At 43.5% G+C, this 20658-nt stretch overlaps 1 protein-coding gene across 1 annotated transcript; it reads left to right on the top strand.

Moving 5' to 3' along the window:
- The first annotated feature begins 895 nt into the window (after positions 1-895).
- LOC143845208 (leukocyte elastase inhibitor-like) lies at positions 896-19133 on the top strand. The gene is made up of 8 exons (XM_077353409.1): positions 896-1185; positions 5889-6077; positions 7521-7631; positions 9275-9394; positions 9783-9900; positions 10580-10722; positions 11368-11523; positions 16438-19133. The coding sequence occupies exons 2-8, from the start codon at positions 5898-5900 to the stop codon at positions 16840-16842; spliced, it is 1233 nt and encodes a 410-aa protein (XP_077209524.1). The 5' UTR covers positions 896-1185; positions 5889-5897; the 3' UTR covers positions 16843-19133.
- Positions 19134-20658: the final 1525 nt, after the last annotated feature.

Genomic DNA, 20658 nt, shown 5'->3' with positions numbered 1-20658 from the left:
TCTAGACTCATAGAATCATAGAGTGGGAAGGGGCCATACAGGCCATCTAGTCCAACCCCCTGCTCAACGCAGGATCAGCCCTAAGCATCTTAAAGCATCCAAGAAAAGTGTGTCTCCAACCTTTGCTTGAAGACTGCCAGCGAGGGGGCGCTCACCACCTCCTTAGGCAGCCTATTCCACTGCTGAACTACTCTGACTGTGAAATTTCCCCCCTTGATATCTAGCCTATATCGTTGTACTTGAAGTTTAAACCCATTACTGCATGTCCTTTCCTCTGCAGCCAATTTGCCAGTATTTGCCAGTCCTCCCAATTTGGTGTCGTCTGCAAACTTGATGAGTAGTCCTTCCACTCCCTCATCTAGATCATTAATATGTTAAAAAGTACCGGGCAGAGCACCGAGCCCTGAGGTACCCCGCTACTCACCTCCCTCCAGTCTGATGAAACACCATTGACAACAACTCTTTGAGTGCGGTTCTCTAACCAATTCCCTATCCACCTGACTATCTGAAAATCCAGATTGCAATCCTTCAATTTATTCATCAGAACATCATGGGGAACTTTGTCAAAAGCTTTACTAAAATCTTTTGACAAAGATTCTCCTCTTCTTCAAGAGAACATGGTTCCAAGGGAGGAGAGGCTCCAGCCTCACCATTTCCCCTAGCTACAATGGGTTCTGGTATCACTATTTATCCTGTTGCTGGAGTTTGGCTCTCATGGGGGGGGGGGGGCTCAAGTCAAGAACTAGCTCTAAACCTTCATTTACTGTACAAGTCTGTTGAGACCACAATGTCGTTTGAAGGTCTTTGGAGAAAAGATGGAATGCAAATGGAATCTGTCAACGAACAATGGTGTATTGTTGTTGTCAAGCATATAATTTCTCATATACAAAGTTTTCAATCCTGGCTTGGGTCGGTGAGCAATTTCCACAAGATTCTGATATTTCCTTTTCTAATGAATCCCTCTTGAGTGAAAACTTGCCCAAATGAAAGGAGTTTCGTTTTGGAGAAATTGATGTTGGGAAATTCCACTTGGAGTGGCACTTGGAGTGCATGAGGTCATCAGTTCCATGGAAGTAGGAGTAGTAATTGGCAGGTGTGGCAGCTCCACTTAAACTCCAGCTTCCCCAGAAAGTTGCAGAGTGAGCACCGAGCCAAGCTGATCGCTTAAACCCCAGGAACAAGGAGGTAAATATGATTTGTTTAAATATAAGATTATGGGTCTCATGCTTAAATACTGAATTAACGTGTCAGTTTTAAAATCAACCTTAAAATAAGAGAAACCGAGATGGCTATGTGGTTGCAGAGGAGCGGTCAGGGTGCAGATCCAAGACATGCTCCCAGTTTAATTCTAGCATATTAGCATAAAAGGAGTGATTTATGGAAGAGGCTTTCCTGGAGCTCCACTGGAGCACCTACTTTTCAAAAAAGAGGGTGAGAAGAGAAATCTGTCTGGGATTGTGCGTGCAGGACATTGCTAAGAAGAATTCCTGGGTCAAAAGAAACCCCTATGAACAAAATCGATGAAGAAAAAATACACTGGCCACAACTCTTATTCCATCTGTATAGTTAGCCCAATGGGTTTCAGACCCATATATATGTTTTTAAATCTCCAAGCACTTAGACTTAGAAAAATAGTATAATATGAAAAATAAAATACAACCAGATGTGGTTGCATCTGAACCTCACAGACTATCCCATGCTATTATTCTGCTGTTCTTATTTCCTTTAAATTAATCTAAAATAAAATAAGATCAAATGAGGTTACAGTAAAATGAGGACGGGAGAACACTGTCCACCCCTCTAAGGTCTTGGAGGAAGAGGGTGGGATCAAAATATACTGAGCTGATAGCCTGAGATTGTTTTTTCCCCCCTGAATACTGTGGCTTTTTTATACCAGAATACCTTTATTGGCATAAAATTGCAAAGCATAAAATGAAAATTTCAAACAGTTTCAGATGTAAAATCTATCGTAAAAGATTTTAATTTAAAATTGCCAGTAAAAACTTTGCTACTTTTATAATAGTTGCTCGGATGTGAGGGCGATCTGGCTGCGACATCTGTCACCCCATTGATCGCCAGGGTTGATTTGGCTGATCTGGCTGGCTAGGCGGGTGTCCCCTACCTCCCTCACCGCTCCATGTGCGTCCCTCCCGAAGCTGCGCGCTCGGTGGAAGAGGACAACCATCCCAGATAGAAGGAGTGTACCGTTCTTCGGTCAAGGGCATACGATAGCTGCGCTCCCCTGCTAGAACCTCCAAACAAGCTTTTTTATACCTGTTTGCAACTGTGTGCGTCGTTTCAGTAGGAAAAAAAATATTTCACAGAAATATTTTGCTTCAGTGCTCTGTTTTCTCATTAAAAGGAAAGCTTGGAGGATCTCCTGGATGAAGCAAAACTGTTTCCATCCGGGCTTGTCATTTCCAAGTACATTTGCCAGCAGCCACTCACTTTTTCTCTTGGAGATAGGCCAGAAGAACCTGTCAGGGCTGGGTAATTGCTGAGATATTGTGAAGTGTTTGGAATGATTTAAGCAATTGTTGCAAAATGCCAGTAAAGACATATGACTTATAGCACTGAAAGTATGGCGGCACAATCTGTCACATGCAAGCAGTAAGGATTCACAAAGGTAAGAGGGTGAGGCCTGCGGCAAGTTCTGGGCCAACGGCTGTGGGGCTCTTCTGCGTCCAGACCTTGCCTCCTACCGTAGACATTCCAACTGGTCCTTATGGAACTGTTATAGAAGTTGTCTGAGGGCCAAATTAAACAATGCGGCACCAATGAATGCATCCCCTCGGGCTCCATTTTGTGTTTGGGAAAATGGTACGGGAGGGAAGACAGGGGTTCTTCCTCCCCTCATGCCATGATGGTCTCAACAAGAATTGCTCTCCAAAGGTGCTGTTAAAAGGATGCTCTGATGGGAACTCACTGTGGCAAAATAGTGGTGGGATGGACTCGGGGGCACCATATCACTAGTTCAGCCTTCAGAGTTGGTACCTGAGGGTTCTTGTGTTCATTTTTCATTTTGCGTTGTTTTACATTTGGAACTGCAAGCCACACTGAACACATTCACAGAAAAACAGAATATAAATTAGAAGATAATTTCTGGGGGAATTTGTCCCATAACTGTGGCTAACTGCTGGAGCAACTATATTGTCTTTCCTATATAAAATAACAGATTCCAAGGACAATCCCAGCAATTATAGACCCATAAATCTGTTGTAAAATATAGGGAAACTTCATGCATTAAATCTACTATAAGGCTTCTATCAGACTCGTCTGATATCTTTATCATTAATATATTGAGAGCAATCAGGACTCAGAAAGGGTAGTTCAGCTATTGCTAATTGTTACATTATAATAATAAATAATAAAATAATACATAATAAATAATAAAATATGTTAAATGCTGTGGTGGTGTACTACAACTGTCCTTTATTGATTTCCCAGATGCATTTGACAAGTTGCCACATGAAAAATTGTAGACAATTCCCAAGAGACCCCAGACTTCTCTTTTTACTTAAGTCACTTCATTGCAACACAACAATGCCGGTACACTGAAATCATTATGTCAGATATACCAGAGTTAGGTTTTCCAACCTCCAGGTGGTGTCCATTTTCAACCTGCTAAATTAGCCACTCCAATTTATACAATCAAGAACACATCCAGGTGCAACTCATTAAAGCACTGTTATAGTTCAAGGCTGACCTTCCCTAAAGAAACAAAGTTGATATAGAACCAATTATAAATTCTTATACAACTAATAAAAAACAAGATAGTTCAAGCGATGTATTGAGTCCCCATGGCTGAAGAGTGTCCATGGCAAAGATGTAGAAAGCCTCTCTTTGAAGTAACTTTTTCTGTACATCTGATTTCTGATGAGTGGTCATTGTGATGTGTTCAATGCCAAAAAAACGTAGATCACCCGCCCGACATTGTAACTCTTGGCAGTGGCTGACCATTGGAGCATCAAGATTAGAGAGTCTGACTCGGGACATGTATTCTTGGAAATGGACTCTAATAGATTTAGTACCGATTCCTATATAAAATTTTTCAAAGGGGCATACAATGCAGTATACACAATATTGTGTGAAACAATTTATATAACTCTTAACAGTGAAATGAAATCCATACACCGGGTGTGTAAACTCCTTCACAGTTAACAAGTTCGTGCATACGCTGCAAGTACCATACCTGTGATTACCTTTTGGTAAAGATCTTAAAGAGACATCTTCTACAAAGTGGTTCCTACTGGTTAATTCACCTAGATTGTGGCTGATTCTCTAAGCTTGCAGGTGTTTAAATGTTTAAATAAAATCTGTTTTATGGGGTGGGCAAAATAAGAATATTCAAATGAACAAGTTACCTTTGTAATTTTACTCTTCTCCTTATATTGCAACAATTCCTGTCTGTCAGGGATCTCAGCTCTAGCTCTAGCTCTATGAATAATTGAAGTGGGATAACCCCGTTCCTTTAATGCCTGTTCTAATTCATCAAAAGTCCTAGTGCATGTAAACTGCATAGCATTATTCCTTCTATGTCTGAGGAATTCACCATACAGAATGTTGCTCTTCAGGTGAATAGGATGAAAATTGTTCTATGTAAATGTTCTTCAGTGTTTTATGTATGCCCAGAGCTGTAGGGAAGGGCGGTATAAAAATCTAAATAAACAAACAAATAAATAATGCAAAAGGGTATTTCTATCAGTCGGTTTCTTGAAAGAGGAAATTGCCACATTACCTTCAGGAGCCACATTTACCAATGTTTCCAAAAGAGGCAATTGTGTTTTGTTCACACTGTCCTCAAATTTAATAGTGGGATGTTGAGTGTTAGGCCACTTAAGGAAATCTCCTAATGCTTCCTGTGCTCTGAAAATCATAAAAATATAATCCTAAAAAGGATTAACTTCTTGGTTACACAGCCAAATCAGACATAAATAAATTGGCGATACTGGGTGCCACGGAGGACCCCATGGATACTCCATGGATTTGGAGGTACAATTCATGATCAAAAATGAAACAAGGGTTTCCCAATACCATGTCCAGCAAATCTAATAGAAAATCAGTGGGGAGTTATTTGATATATCCCATTGCTAGATCTTCATTGGAGACAATTCTAATCATCCATGTAATGGCATCAATATGGTCAAAACCAATTTCCCACAATATTTCTCATCCCCCAGTTGCCTTCTAACTTCATTTTTGTAATCTTCTGAATTAAGTTTAACTATACCACCTCCCTTGTCTGCTGATAGGTTGGTAAAATGAGTACCCAGCTTCCTGGGGAGTAAACGGTAATGACTGGGGAAGGGAATGCCAAACCACCCCGTATTGAGTCTGCCATGAAAACGCTAGAGGGCGTCACCCCAAGGGTCAGACATGACCTGGTGCTTGCACAGGGTATACCTTTACCTTTTTAAACATTGGAATTCCTCCTTGGGTAGGTTGAATGGTATTTTAACAGGTTTATTAGCCAATTTTTCAATGTCCCTTAGGACCACTCTTTCAAAAGTGATAATTTCTGGAACCTCTATAAGAGGGTTAAATGCAGATGTAACTTTGAAGCCTGAAGTCTGGGTTGCACAGGGATTTTTTTCAAAAAAAAAATACTGAAGCTTGAGCTGTCTACTTAATTTAAAGATGTCTATTCTAATTCGAAAAGCATTAAATTTACTTGTGGGCACAAAACTTAAGCCCTTATTTAATATCTTCTCCTAGAGTGGAGATAATACTCTGTCACATATATTGGGATAATGGTATATATTACTAAAAATTAATGGTAATTTCTAACCAATAACTATTTTAATATCCCATACATTGACATAACTGATGTATACATTGTGATGTAAATATTCTGCGATTATATTTTTTGTGTTTTTCATGTTTTTCAGTTCACAGTCATGGATTTTGCTCAGGATTCACTTTCTAAAGCGATCACAGCATTTAGTCTTGACCTTTACAATGAAATGATCCAAAGTGATACTCCCCAAAACATCTTCTGCTCTCCCTTGAGTATCTCCTGTGCCCTGAGCATGGTCTTCCTGGGGGCCAAGGGAAACACTAAAGCACAGATGGCACAGGTAAGTGCTAAAGAAAACATGCCATTGCATGTTTTCAGGTAGTTGTGTTCTGTATCATCCACGTTAGCTCAGTGTAAACGAGGTGATGTAGAATTTATAAAGAAAAGTGAAATTCTTCCCACAGCTTTGGGATTTTTCACCTGTCTGAAAATATAGCAGCTTCTGAAAATGAAAACAAAATAAATTACAGTCTAATCCAAATCATGTTTTTTTTTAAATTACGGAAGACCAAATTAGACATGGTAATGGGTCAGAGTACCATCTCCTCTAAATCAGAGCTGAGAATGAGGACATTTAAGCTTCTTCATGACTTGGATGAAGCTGGTGCAGGGAATAGACCACCTAGAGCAGCAGTCTGCAAGCTTTCGGCCGCTGCAGACCGCTGCAGCAGAGTGGGGGAGGAGGGCGGCCTGGGGGGCCGTGCACGCGCGGCAGCCCCAGCGCAAACACGCATGTGCGGACTGCCATGCATGCGCGTTTGCGCCCGGCAGGGGCGCAACCGCGCGTGTGCGGCAGTCCGCACATGCATGTTTGCGCCGCCGCCATGCCGGCAGCCGCGGCTCCCCCTCCTGGCCCCTCCGGGCCACCAGCAAATCGGCCGCTAAAGCTTGTGGCTCGGCAAGCTTCTCTTCCCTCCCCTCCCGAAACAAGAAGCTTGCTGGGCCGCGAGCTAATCGGCTGCTTTGGCGGCCGATTTGCTCGTGGCCTGGCGAGCTTCTCGCTTCGGGGGGGAGGGAAGAAGGAGCCGCGGCCCGGCGCCAAGGCCTTCACGGCCCGGCACCAGGCCGCGGCCCGCGGGTTGGGGACCACTGACCTAGAGGAGAGAGTCACTCTACCAACATTTCTTCCCATAGACTTAAAAAAAGAATTGAGATAGAATAGGATTGCCTTCTTCTGTGTGAATCCCTGTTCCTGCCAAAATGTTCCTCTACGTCCCCTCACCCCGAGCCAAAGTATATATTCCATGCAAGCCCCCCTTCCCCGCATCTCTGTCAAGATTCCTGTCTAAGAGCTTTCGCAATGTGCTGATCTTTGTCCTGATTTTCCAAATAAAGACTTTTACTTAAAGCTTCAACCTGGAGCTTGAGAGTGATGTCTGTCACGTGAATCTGCTGGGTCTCAACCACTTGGTTCCTGACAATTCCTGACATTTGAAATCAAAGGTGTTCCTTGTTCATTAAGACATCCCTTGATGATGCTTTCAAATGCTACTGTGAACTCATCTTTGACAGCCTTCCGTTGAAAAAGGCCATTGTAATTAATTTTTTGTAATTCACTTATTGTATTTATATCCTGCCCTTAAAAATTAAATCCCAGTGCTTGTAATTAAAGCTAAAACACAGGTAGCCTTGGTAGGAATGTTCTTTGTATCTCTTGTCATACATACGGGTTTCTCCCATTCTGGCAAAGTTTTACATTGCTTATGATTGCTCTCTGGTGCAGGTGCTCCACTTTGATCAGTCCAAGGAAGGCATGAGAACAGCTTCCTCTGAGAAAAGACCACCTGCCATTGGATCAGGTCACCAAAAAGAGAGTGACCCTCACTGCCCCATGGTATGTCCAAAATCCAGTTAACAGGAGTAAGTTTATTGAGCCATTTGCTGTGTACAATCTAGACAGAGTTGCTGACTTTTCTCTCCCTTGTTTGTTGGCCTATCAAGTCAAGTTGCTTCCTCTATGAGTTAATGATCTCCAATATGTTGTCTCATTAGCAGCCACATTCAGGTCTTGCAAACAAAGGGTTTCCTTTACTGAGTCAATCCATCTCATGTTATATATTCCTCTTTGTAATTGTCAAAAGCTTTCACAGCTGGTCACCTGGTTGTTCTGGGCTTTCCAGGTGTGGCCATGGCCTGGCAGCTTTAGTCCCTGATGTTTTCCCAGTAACTGTGGCTGGCATCTTCAGGGGTAGGACATGGCAAGATGGGAATCTCTCCATGCCAAAGTGTGGCGTATGTGAACAGTTGCTGGCCCTTTGATTTACTTCTTGGTGTGTGTGTGTGTGTGTATGTATTGTTGTTGTTGTTAGGTGCGAAGTCGTGTCCGACCCATCGCGACCCCATGGACAATGATCAGGCCTTCCTGTCCTCTACCATTCCTTGGAGTCCTCCAGATGTTCATGGACTACAATTCCCATGAGCCCCTGCCATCTGGAGGACCACAGGTTGACTACCCCTGCTCTAGACTACAGAGATCCGTTGCCTTGAAGAAGAGTGCATGTTATTGCACTATACCCCACGGAGGTCCATCCCTGTTTAGATTGTACCAAATGTTTGGGCTCCTTTGCACTGCAGGCCATCACCTTCCAGTTTGGTGTAGTGTTTAGGAGTGCCGACTTCTAATCTGGTGAGCCGGGTTTGAATCTGCGCTCCCCCACATGCTACCAGCTGGATGACCTTGGGCTTGCCACAGCACTGATAAAGCTGTTCTGACCAAGCAGTGATATCAGCGCTCTCTCAGCCTCACCCACCTCACAGGGTGTCTGTTGTGGGGAGAGGAAAGGGAAGGCGACTGTAAGCCGCTTTGAGACTCCTTTGGGTAGAGAAAAGCAGCAAATAAGAACTAACTCTTCTTCTTCTTCTTCTTCCCAAGAGAGGGGGGAATGAGGTGTGTTAGTGTTTATCAGGGGGATTCTTTCCAAGCTTTGCCATTCCTGTCTATGCCTTTGTAATGATGTCTACGTCTCTGAATAAAGAAACTTGCTTATAAAGAAGTTTTCCTGTTCATGCCAGTGAGCACTCTTACACACTGGCAGTGTCACAAGTATTCTAGAGATATTCCTTAGTGATGGACAAGTAATTTTGTGATTGAGGGCCCACTTGAGGTCCGTGTCACTCCTCTCTAGTGTGCACCCAATTGAGCATTGGTATCCCCCTGGGAAACACCAAAATGTTGGCCACACGTTGTTGGCAGCACTGGGAACAGCACTGGTGCTCCAGGGACTGTGATATGGAAACACTCAATATTCAAAGTTAGCTGTGGGGGGCCTGACAGGAAAGTTGTTGCTGTTGAAGGTCTTCTTTGTTCTTCCTTTAAAGGACTTAAAACCATTTGTGATCATGAGTTGGCTAACTACAGATGTCCGTGGTCGTTGGCAAAGAGCGAATGGACACTGGCCATGTACTATGCGACAAAACGATTTTGTATCTAGGGAAGCCTTGATGTATTCTAAACCTTTTCCTTGCTATCGTGCTTAGGATGGAGGAATCAACTTGCAGTTCAAGAATCTCCTTTCTCAGCTGAAGAACCTTGGAGACGGCTATCAGCTGAGCCTGGCAAACAGTTTGTTTGCACAAACAGGATTTGACTTTTTCCAAGTAAGCGAACTCCCCCTCCCTAGACGTCACTGTTACACTGGCCCTGCAAACAGGAAGCTCACAATATCTAACGATAATTGCGGTTTTAATTTATTTTAAACAACTTCAGTATTTTAATGTTGATAGTTAATTGTACTGGCTTATTAGATTTTATATCGTGCAAACTGCCCACAGATAGTACCGCTGAGAGGGGCGGTATATAAATCCCCAAATAAATAAAAGAAATACATAAAATCTAGTGGTTGATTCCCCCACCACCATGTTGCGTCTGTACCTACAAACCTGCAACTGAATTCATATGTTAGAGAACCAAGAGAGAACCTTTATAAAATACACCAATATCCTTTTCATTCATTCTTGGTTTTCTTTTTGTTTTTCTGCTCTGCAGCAATATCTTACGGATGCAAAGGAGATTTATGGAGCAACACTGCAAACTGTTGATTTCTTTAATGCCTCAGAGGAGGCCAGGCAGACAATTAACACAGTGATTGACAAACAGACGCAAGGTAAGCCATGCTGATGATGATCTAAATAGGATCTGGGAATCACAAATGGGCTGAATGAGCGATGGGTTCTAATCTGGCAAGCCAGGCTTGATTCCCTGTTCCTCCACATGCAGCCAGCTGGCTGACCCTGGGCTAATCACAATCCTGAGCTGTTCTCACGGAGTAGTAAGATCAGGGCTCTCTCAGCGCACCTACCACACAGGGTGTCTGTTGTGGGGAGAGGAAGGGAAGGCAATTGTAAGCTGCTCTGAGACTCCCTTGGACAGTGAAAAGCAGGGGATAAAAACCAACTCTTCTTCTTCTCAGGAGGTTGTTCTATAATTGTGTGGCTGCTACTGAAAAGGGCCTCTCTTGTGTGCCCTTCAGTGATTTAAATTCCCAGGCAAAAACATATGGGAGAAGACCTTCTGCAGCGGCCATTTTGTAGTTGTGCACATCATCCAGCGAGAGCCTTCCCAAGGTGTCTGCCAGGTTATCATAGTTAGTGACCCTTGGGATTTTCTGGTTGCTAAAATAGGTAATCTAAGCAACTTGTTCATTCTTTTCACATTGTCCTTTGCATTACCATTATGGAGAAGCAACATTTTTTTTTAAAGGTAATACTCAAAGTGTATATATATAATAGCAAATTATTTCTAAAAGATTGTTCTACAGTAATTCCGTTTTCTTCTTCTCAAAGGAAAAATCAAGGAACTTTTTGCCCAGGGTGTTCTTGGGCAAAACACTGTCTTGGTGCTTGCCAATGCTGTCTATTTTAAAGCTACTTGGAAGCACCAGTTTGATCCAAAGCTCACGACAGAAAGAGAATTCATGCTGAATGAGGTATTGCATATATTTTTAGGAACACGGATGTTTTAAGGGGTGTGTATGTAATTTTTAGTCCCCCCCCCCCAGAGTGGTCTCGGGGTGGCTTACAAATAGGTAAAATCATATAAACCAACACAATTTCATGCTTAAAATCAGTACAATATTTCCTGCTTTGTCCTGAAATCATGTCCTAATAAGCCACAGTTTGTGATGTTCCGCTATTTGGCCTGGCTCGAGATGGGGGCAACTCATATGGCTGGGAACCCTACGTGTGGGCTAGGCAGTGGGTCTGGCAACCCCACACTTGTTTATTTCTTATTTATTTAGGTCAGAATGATTCAGGGGAAAGAATAGATGCCATTGCAACTCTCTCTCTCCTGAACTCTTAAATTGAGGACTTTATAAGAATGGGAGAATTCCTCAAGAAGCATGAAAAAAGTGACATAATTCCTCAAACTCCATCTCTCCAGGCCTTGACCCCCAAATCTCCCAATGCTAGCTGGTGACCCTACCGCTCTACCCAGCAATGTTACCGAACAATGGTCCAGAACCCGCTGTTTTCATTATCAAAATAATGGATTTTGCTTGCATGTGGAATCATAGCCCAAGTGAATGCGAACGTACTCATTGTATTTCTTTCTGTGTTGTCTTTGAAAACAGAATGAGAGTAAACCCGTGCAAATGATGCATCAGAAAGGCAAATTTAAGTTGGGTCGCACAGCAGGACAGAATGCACAGGTTCTTTGCCTCCCATATTCCGGTGAAGTCTTGTCTATGATCATTTTACTACCAAATGACATCAGTGGTCTGAAACAGGTAATGGGAAATAAACCACAGAAATGTAACATTTTTTTAAATTGAGACCAATCAGTGGAGAGGCTGTGGTTCAGTGGAAGAACATCTACTTGGGGGTGATCTTTCATGCCTCCCTTTCCTTGGAGGCTCAGATCTCTAATGTAGCCTGGACGGCATTTTTCCATCTTCGCCCAGTGCAGCTACTAGTGCCCTACCTGTCCTCAGAACATTTGGCCACGGTGATCCATGCAATGGCCACTTCCAGGTTAGACTTCTGTAACTCGCTCTATGCGGGCCTACCCTTGACCTTGACCTGGAAACTGCAGCTGGTACAAAATGCGGCTGCAAGGGTCCTCACTAGAACACCTCAGAGGACCCATATTCAGCCGGTGCTACATCTGCACCGGCTACCAGTTTGCTTCTGGATCAAGTTCAAAGGTTTTGGTTCTAACCATTAAGGCTACACGTGGCCTGGGTTCTTCCTATCTGCGGGACTGCTTATCTGCTTATGACCCCTACAGAGCACTTTACTCTGTAAATACGAATCTGCTGGTTCTCTTGGGCCTCCAGGATATTCGCCTAGCCTTGACCAGGGCCAGGGCCTTTTCGGTCCTGGCCCCAGCCTGGTGGAATGAGCTCCCAGAAGAGCTATGGACCCTGATGGAGCTATCAAGGTTCCACAGGGCCTGTAAGATGGAGCTCTTCTGCCAGGCTTTAGGTTGACGATTCCAAAAACACAACAAAGGAAAAAAAGAATCTGTCCAATGGCTTAATTAAAGGTCAAAAGTTTACGAGTCTCTGTTATCTCTTTTATATCTCTTTTTACTCGGACTCTGCCAAAACAGTCTCTAGATTGTTTTACGATTTCAGTGCTTTCATCAGTGGCAAAAACGAGTCCATTCTTGTTACTGACTTGAAAATATAATTAGGCAAACGCTCTTCTGGTGTGGACATTAATGTTTATTCATGCCATAAAAGGCATCCCTGGAACCGGTTTAAAGGGAAAAAATCATAGCAAAGCAAGGTTACAATACTGCGAGGAAACAACACAGAAAAAACCATGAGGGGTGAGAGCCATGCATAATCAAAATACCACCTGGTCTGTCTGAATTAAAATGTACCTTTATCTCATCTATGCAAAGACAGGAAAAAACCCAACCTTTCCTTAGTTTCAGTGGAATGAACTGCATGTCATTGGCCTGTGCTGGTTCTTCTTTAAATAAACCAGATTTAAACTTCTCACCCTGTTCAGCATGGAAACAGTAAATGCTGTGCACAGTTATAGCCATGAGAGGGAGCTGCTCTCTCATGAAATACCCAATTTGTCAAGGATTTGTGTCAGATAAAAATCAGGGAGACCTTAAACCAGGGGTAGTCAAACTGCGGCCCTCCAGATGTCCATGGACCACAATTCCCAGAAGCCCCTGCCAGCGAATGCTGGCAGGGGCTTCTGGGAATTGTGGTCCATGGACATCTGGAGGGCCGCAGTTTGACTACCCCTGCCTTAAACTAATATCAACTGTTCCGTGTTGCAAAGATAATTCTTTGTTAATGGGAGGAATGTGACAAACAGATTATTGAACAAATGGGATATGTCTATGTTCTTATGTTCACTGACGCTATCTGTTTGCCCTTTAGAAAAAGTTCAGGTCTTTTTCTAAGATGAAGATGACGTTTCTAGTCCTTAGGGAGGTGTCAGAAATAGGCTCAAAACCACAGAGGATGTTCCTCGTGCTCTAGCAGCATTTCTCCAACAGCCATTTGGTAGTATGGATCCAGTAGTCATTCCCAGTTAGGCTACTAAACTCCAGACAGATCTCCATGAATTATAGCAAATCTCCAGAATACAAAGATCAGTTAGCCTGAAATGGCGCCATAGAGGGTGGACTCTATAGCATTATATCCCATTAAGGTCTCTCCCTTCCCCAGATCCTTGAGTCTCTGGGCTCCACCCCTCCAATCTCCAGGAATTTCCCAGCATCCCTATTCCCAGCATCCTGAGAAAATAATTCTGGAATGGCAAGAAAATATATTGATAACTAGACATGTTATCAGCTAAAAGATTCCTGTGCTCCAGGACTAGGGATGAGAAAATGTGGTTTGTTTCACTTCATGGTTCATGGTGTGTTTGGTTCATGAGTCATGGACGTCATGACCTTTTAAGTGTGAAACAAACTGGTTTAGTTCGTGAAGTCCATAAGTGATAGAATGCTTCCCCAAGTGCTAGAGACACCAGACTCAGGGGATCTCCAGCTGACTTTTCTCTACCTACCCTCCAAGTTTGGTGAGGATTGAATTTATGGGATCCGAGTTATGGCCTCCCAAAGAAGGTGCCCCCATCCTCCGTCATTTCCAATGGAGGGGGAGAAACCAGGGAAAGAAGCAAGAGCAACAGAAGCACAGCAGAACAGAAACAAAGTCCCAGAGAATTTCTGCAGCAGGAACTGAAGGCCCGGGGCATTCTTGCAAGCCCAGCACAACCCAATGCCAATGTGGCAATGCCAGCTCAACCACAATGCAATCTAGGTTAGGCTGAGAATATGGAACTGGCTCAAGGTCACCCAGAAAGCTTCCATGGCGGAGTGCACCAAAATTTTTAGAAGAGATCTTCAAATACATGGTGACAGCGACTAGTTTTAGAATTTTATTTAAATGGTCTTAGACCAGAGCAATAATAAAACAAAAAATAGAAATAAATCAAATAAAACGGGGGCGGGGGGAATCCCTTATCCATAAAATTAGAATAAAATAGGACAATCCCAATATACAAATTTCACAGAAGAATTACCCTACCATGAGGTGACAAATTTTACAGGCAGCAGCACAACATTTTGCCTTAACAGCTGACAACTCATGGTTCTCATCCTTCTATAACAGGGGTAGTCAAACTGCGGCCCTCCAGATGTCCATGGACCACAATTCCCAGAAGCCCCTGCCAGCATTCGCTGGCAGGGGCTTCTGGGAATTGTGGTCCATGGACATCTGGAGGGCTGCAGTTTGATTACCCCTGTTCTATAACATTTTACCAGTACGGAGTCAGAACAGCCAGGAAACCTTTTTAACGCAGGAGTTATTAATTTAAAACGGATAGCACTGTAAAAAGAACCCTGCAATAAAACATGTTCAGTGGTGTCAAGTTATCTATTTCCACATGGACAGAATCTTTCAGAGAGAGGGATATTTTGGTAACGGCCTTCAAGAATGGCTGATGGCCATGCAGAACATCTGGCAAGCATGAAAGCTCTATTTAACCCTAAAGTTAGGAAATATACTGCTGGTGCCAGGATATCTCTAAACTTGTCTGATGATAGAAGGTTAGGGGACCTTTCTAAATATGATGTCCAGTATCCTTGAATCTCAGTTTAACCAATGACTAGAATTATTTACACAGCAAAACGGAAACTAGGTGTCTGTATGTGCTTAGAAGGGTGGGAAAATAAATTAGCTGAATATGCAGTAATGGCAAAATTAGCAACTTATTTAAGAAACAGGTCAGAAATCTGAGGAGAGTTGGTGTGTGTACTATATAAGAAAAAGATTTCTGTGAGGATAAAATGGATGAGAGGAAAATACTTTGGGTCCCATTCCGCTAAGCATGGACAGAAACAAAGTTATTGTGAAAGGCCGTGAAGCCATACTTTCGTATGTCCCCCAGCTCCTTCCCCTGGTTCCAGCTTCAGAGATTTTACTTAGCTTGGCCCTCTTGTTTTGGAACCTCTTTTTGCTGCTTCCTCAGGGACTAGTGCCTTGCTTCCTTCAAACCAATTCTTAGGTTTTCAGGATTCCAGATCCAACCCTCACTCCCAAGGTCTGCATTTGCATAATGCAATTTTGAAATGTGGAAGCAGATCCTACTTCAAGGGGAATCGTTCACAGCCCAACACGAAATGCAGAAAACAAATAGGGCAAATGGGAACTGGCTGCCTCTGAAGTAAGGCTGCAGTGGCAAAGCACTTTGTATGTTAAACACTACAAGGGGAACTGGCAATACAACAAATGGGGGGAAAGATGCAAAATAATTGACATGGGAAAAACACTTGGCACCCTTGGATGTGATGAACAGAGCTCGTGTCAGAAGTGTTCTACAGCAGGGGTAGTCAACTTATGGTCCTCCATTTGCTGGCAGGGGCTCATGGAAATTGTAGTCCATGGACATCTGGAGGACCACAGGTTGACTACCCCTGTTCTGCAGCAACGGGGAAGCACAGGCATTGCAAAGGTTCACAAGATCTCAGTATTTTTGTTTTAAGATTATTTATTTATTTGTTTGTTTGTTTGTTTGTTTGTTAGATTCATAAACTACCCAGCGTACAACATTTTAGAATTCTCCATCAATATAAACTCTTATAAAATGATGAAAACAGTAAAAAACATAAAACTATGAACCGGAGTGCCCCGGTTGTCTCACCTCTTAGGCCTCGTTCATCTTCTTGGTTTTTAGGCCATCTATATTGTTATACTCTTGAGTGGGTGTACCCTGGAGTAGGTTGGTGCACTTCGGATGCTTTGGCCGCCAAAGCACACAACCCTACTCTGGAGGTGGAGGACCAATGATTTTATTTGTTTGCCCTGGTCTCAACCATATACCCGTTGGAGTAGTGTTGTTTTGCAGGCCCAATGGAAACGTGGGTAGTGCTGTTAGCTCCCAGGTCTCCACAGGCATCATATTCCACCAGGCTGGGGCCAGGACTAAAAAGGCCCTGGCCATCAAGGCCATGCCCACCTCTTTTGGACCAGGGATTGTCAGCATTTTAACTTCTGACAATTTTAGTGTTCTGAGGGCATATTGGGAGAGGTGGTTCCTCAGATACGCAGGGCTCAAACCGCATTAGGTTTTAAAGGTCAAAACCAGTACCTTGATCTGGATCCAGAATTTTGAATTTGCATGCTGTGTTCTCTTCCATCACTGATTCTGAATTCTCTCCGGCCATTCAGGTTGAACAAGCCATGAGCAATGAGAATTTAGCCTGCTGGACTGCCCCGGAAAACATGGAAGAGTGCAGTGTGGAGATGTTTATACCCCGATTCAAGCTCGAAAAGGAGTTTGACCTCAACTTGGCTTTGCAAAGGATGGGGATGGTTGATGTGTTTAGCCGAGGCCAGGCTGACCTCTCCAGAATGTCTCCCTCAGACCTGCTCTACTTGTCCAAAGTGATCCACAAAGCCTTTGTGGAAGTGAACGAAGTGGGCACTGAAGCAGCAGCTGCCACAGGCGCTGTGGTTAACAAAAGATCCTTAGTGCTTTATAAGCAATTTGTGGCGAATCATCCATTTCTCTTCTGTATCCGGCACAATCCCACCAACAGCATCCTTTTCTTTGGCAAATTCTGCTGTCCTTAAAGGTCAAGATTGGCTACCTTAACCTTATTTTTAAAAGCTGTCTGATCAAATGAGAGATTTGGATTGTCTGTCCTTTTTTGTTTTGGTTTGTTTTTTGCAATGGGGACTTTTTTGCATAACGTCTATTTTCTTTGTTTCTTTTCTCTTTTTTGCCAGTAAAATTTTACTATAAATTTTTAAGTACGATCAAAAGAAAAAGTAAGAAGAAAAAGAAAAAGAGGAAAATATAGAAATAAAAAGACTTTTTCTCAGCCAGACCTGATTTCTTTCAGCTCTCTCCCTGAAGCAGACCTGACCTGACCTCCTCCTTACTGTGCCTCCTGCTAACTTTCCATCCACCTTCTGAGAGGGGACTAGATATAGGAAGAGGACTCCCATCGGCTCAAATGAATGGCTGTTTCCCCTTCAAGGGCAGGACAGAAGAAGAAGAATGCCAAGGAACAGAGGAACCAATGAGAGCAGAGCTTCATGAACAGCTGTGCGTTGGAGAGCAGGAGTCAGTTAAGACTTTTGTCATTTGCGTTTTGTCAGTTGAGGGATGGACGTTGGTGGTGTGAGAGTTCGTTGAAAAGATCTGAGTAACATGAGTGTGAGTTAGGGACAGATTCCCAGAACTGAAACTGTCCAGAAATTGATAGTGTTGCTCCAGGCTAAATTCGTTGGGAGTAACTCTGCATAATATTGCTCTGTGATAGTGCTAAATTCCACCAGGGGTACTGTGGATTTAGTGTAATGGCAGCCATTGATATTTACCTTAGTTTGTGCAGGCCTGGGCCAAAGTTTTTTGTTGTCACAGGTGAAGTACGAATTTAGTACCTCTTTACATTCAGACAAAAAGTGAGAGGTCTGGTACAAATACTTTACTCACTGGGTATTCCAAATGAACAATGATATGAAAAAAAAAACAGATACACTCTTCAGAAGCTCTCCATGTTCCATTATAGCAGCTGTAACAGAACAGAGGCATCTGATATGGTGGTTTTGGGAGCCAGTTAATGCCAAGTTTCCCTCTTCCAGTAGAGGAGGTTCCTTTTGCCTTTCTGGCATTCCTCAAAATCTTGGTGCCCTAGGCCAGTGGTCCCCAACCTTTTTATCACCAGGGACCGGTCAATGCCTGACAATTTTACTGATGCCCGGGGGAGGGGGGGGTAGTCTTTTGCTGAGGGACGTTGTCGCCGCCTCTGCCTGAGCTCCTGCTCCACTTGCTTTCCTGCCGGCGCCCCTGACTTCCCACCACCCACTGGGGGGTGCTGCCAGCAGCAGCTGCACAGTGCCATGCCGAGGGGGAGCCCCAGCCATAGCAGCCACTGGAGAGCACCAAAGGTGAGCCGGCAGCAGAGTGGCACGGCAGCCCCTGAGGCAGCAGCTGGGAAAGAGGACGAGGAGAGCTGCGGCCCGGTACCAACTGATCTACAGACTGATACCAGTCTCCGGACTGGGGGTTGGGGGCCACTGCCCTAGGCAATTGCCTATGCTTGCCTTATTGTTGGCATAAGAGAAGAATTCATGTGTTCCAACTAGCGGTTAACACTGAACATGAAGAATAGATTCTGTTCCCAAGAGACATTGAGTGCTGTTTGAATTTTTTGGTTGTGGGCAATCATTCTTACAAACCTGAGGAAGTCTTACAATGAAACTAGACATCACCTAGGATTCTAGTTTTGTTTTGATGATTATTCTTACAGACTTTGAACACAATAACTTTTCTTTGTGTTTAATCTTAACCTCTAGCTGGAACCCACAGTTTTATCTGTTAACTGCAAGATTTATTAAGCCACACTCCCCCCCCTCCTGTTTGTATATTTCCTCCCATGTGTACTTCCATTCGTTGTTGGCCTGATGAACCAGAGTGAAGCCATTTTGAATTCAGGTTGGCTAAAATCAGCGCCCAGTAACAAAAAGTATCATTTTGTATGTTAAAAGAATATAAACCATTGTTCTCTGCTAGGCAGGATGCAACAAAGTCACAATATCTGCTTGACGGTAGCCAAAATTGTGACTATCATGGGAGTAGGGAAACTTAAGATAAGATCAACCAGAATGTGGGAACTGGGTGACATAAAACGAGGCTACCGTATGAGAAATGGGTGGGCTGTGGCTGGCTATCGTGGGACGCATGACATCTGTTATATGTGCCCATGTGCACAGATTATATAACCAAGTGGTGATTTACGCATGCTTGAGAAAGTAATTAGCATATTCCCATAAAGGCTGATGCCATGTTGATTTGAGTGGATCTCTTGGCACGATGGCTGGGGGTTACCTCTTATTGCAATAAATGTATCACTCTGCCTAAATGAAATGTCTCTATTGTGTCTTGATTGGAGGTAAGGCATGCCAGGCCATGTTCCCATTTGGACCATAGGCCTGCCTGGCTTGGCCCTAAGGATGGCTTTTTGATAAAGTTGTAGCAAGGCCGCCCCAGACCGGTTGGAGAAGGGCAGCCTATAAGTCAAAATACAAACAAACAAACAAATAGAAAACTTCCTATTAGTTTATTTATAAAAAGAAATGTGTTCTGCCTCTTGTCAGTCACTGTCCACAGGCTTATGTCACGGTTTTTATAGTCAGGCCCAAATGTTATTTTTGAATTTTAATTCTCTCTGGGATTCTCCTGTGCTGTCGGTGAGGTTGGAAATGGACTGGATGTCCATGAGGTGGCATCTGACCCCAGGGAACTGTCAGAGGGTTACTGGGGCGTCTGAAGAATGTGAGGCTAAGCACAAAGACTTGGAAGGGGATGAAGCCAACAGGAAAAGCAAATGGTAAATGGCAAGATATTCATAGAATCCTAGAATCATAGAGTTGGGTCCTGGGTCATCTAGTCCAACTCCCTGCACTATCTAGGGCAATCACAACCCTATCACTCATCCACAGTAACCACAGTAACCCCTTGAACCTTCACAGAATCAGATTCTCTGTCAGATGCCACCCAGCCTCTGTTTAAAAATCTCCAAAGATGGAGAACCCACCACCTCCCAAGGAAGCCTGTTCCACTGAGAAACTGCTCTATCAGGAACTTCTTCCGGATGTTTAGACAGAATTTCTTTTGAATTAATTTCATCCCATTGGTTCTGGTCCATCCCTCCAGGGGAAGATAGAACAGGCTAAACAAACCAAGCTCCCCAAACCCTTCCTTATATATGTTGGTCTCCAAACCCCTCACCATCTGTGTTGCCCTTCTCTGGACACGCTCCAGTTTGTCTACATCCATCTTCAACTGTGGTGCCCAAAACTGAACACAGTACTCCAAGTGAGTCCGAACCAGAGCAAAGTAAAACGGTATCATCACCTCCCATTATCTGGACACAAAACTCCATTTGATACAGCCAAAAACACCACTTGCCTTTTTAGCCACTGAGTTACACTGCTGACTTATGTTCAATGTCTGGTCTACTAAGACTCCTAGATCCTTTTCGCACATGCTACTGCCAAGACAAGTGTCCCCCATTCTGTATTGGTGTATATGGTTTTTCCTATTTAAATGCAGAAGTTTACATTTGTCCCTATTGAATTACATTTTATTCAGTTTAGACCAGTTCTCGAGCCTATCAAGATCATCCTGTATCCTGATTTTGTCTTCAATTGTGTTTGCTATCCCTCCCAGTTTAGGATCATCTGCAAATGTAATAAATATCTCCTCTAATCCCTCATCCAGATCATTTATAAATATGTTGAACAACACAGACCCCGGGACTTGGGTTGTGTGCGGCAGCGTCTAAATTGACTGTTCCAGGCCAACGCAGCCAGCGCCATGCTGCAGAGGAGGGGAGGGGAGGCGTGGGTGCTGGTGCATAACTCAGCACATGTGTGTTA

The sequence above is a fragment of the Paroedura picta genome, chromosome 9, assembly GCF_049243985.1.
Source record: "Paroedura picta isolate Pp20150507F chromosome 9, Ppicta_v3.0, whole genome shotgun sequence".
NCBI classification, from domain to species: domain Eukaryota; kingdom Metazoa; phylum Chordata; class Lepidosauria; order Squamata; family Gekkonidae; genus Paroedura; species Paroedura picta.
The sequence above is the reverse complement of the archived record's forward strand: the minus strand, read 5'-3'. Positions and strand labels throughout refer to the sequence as shown.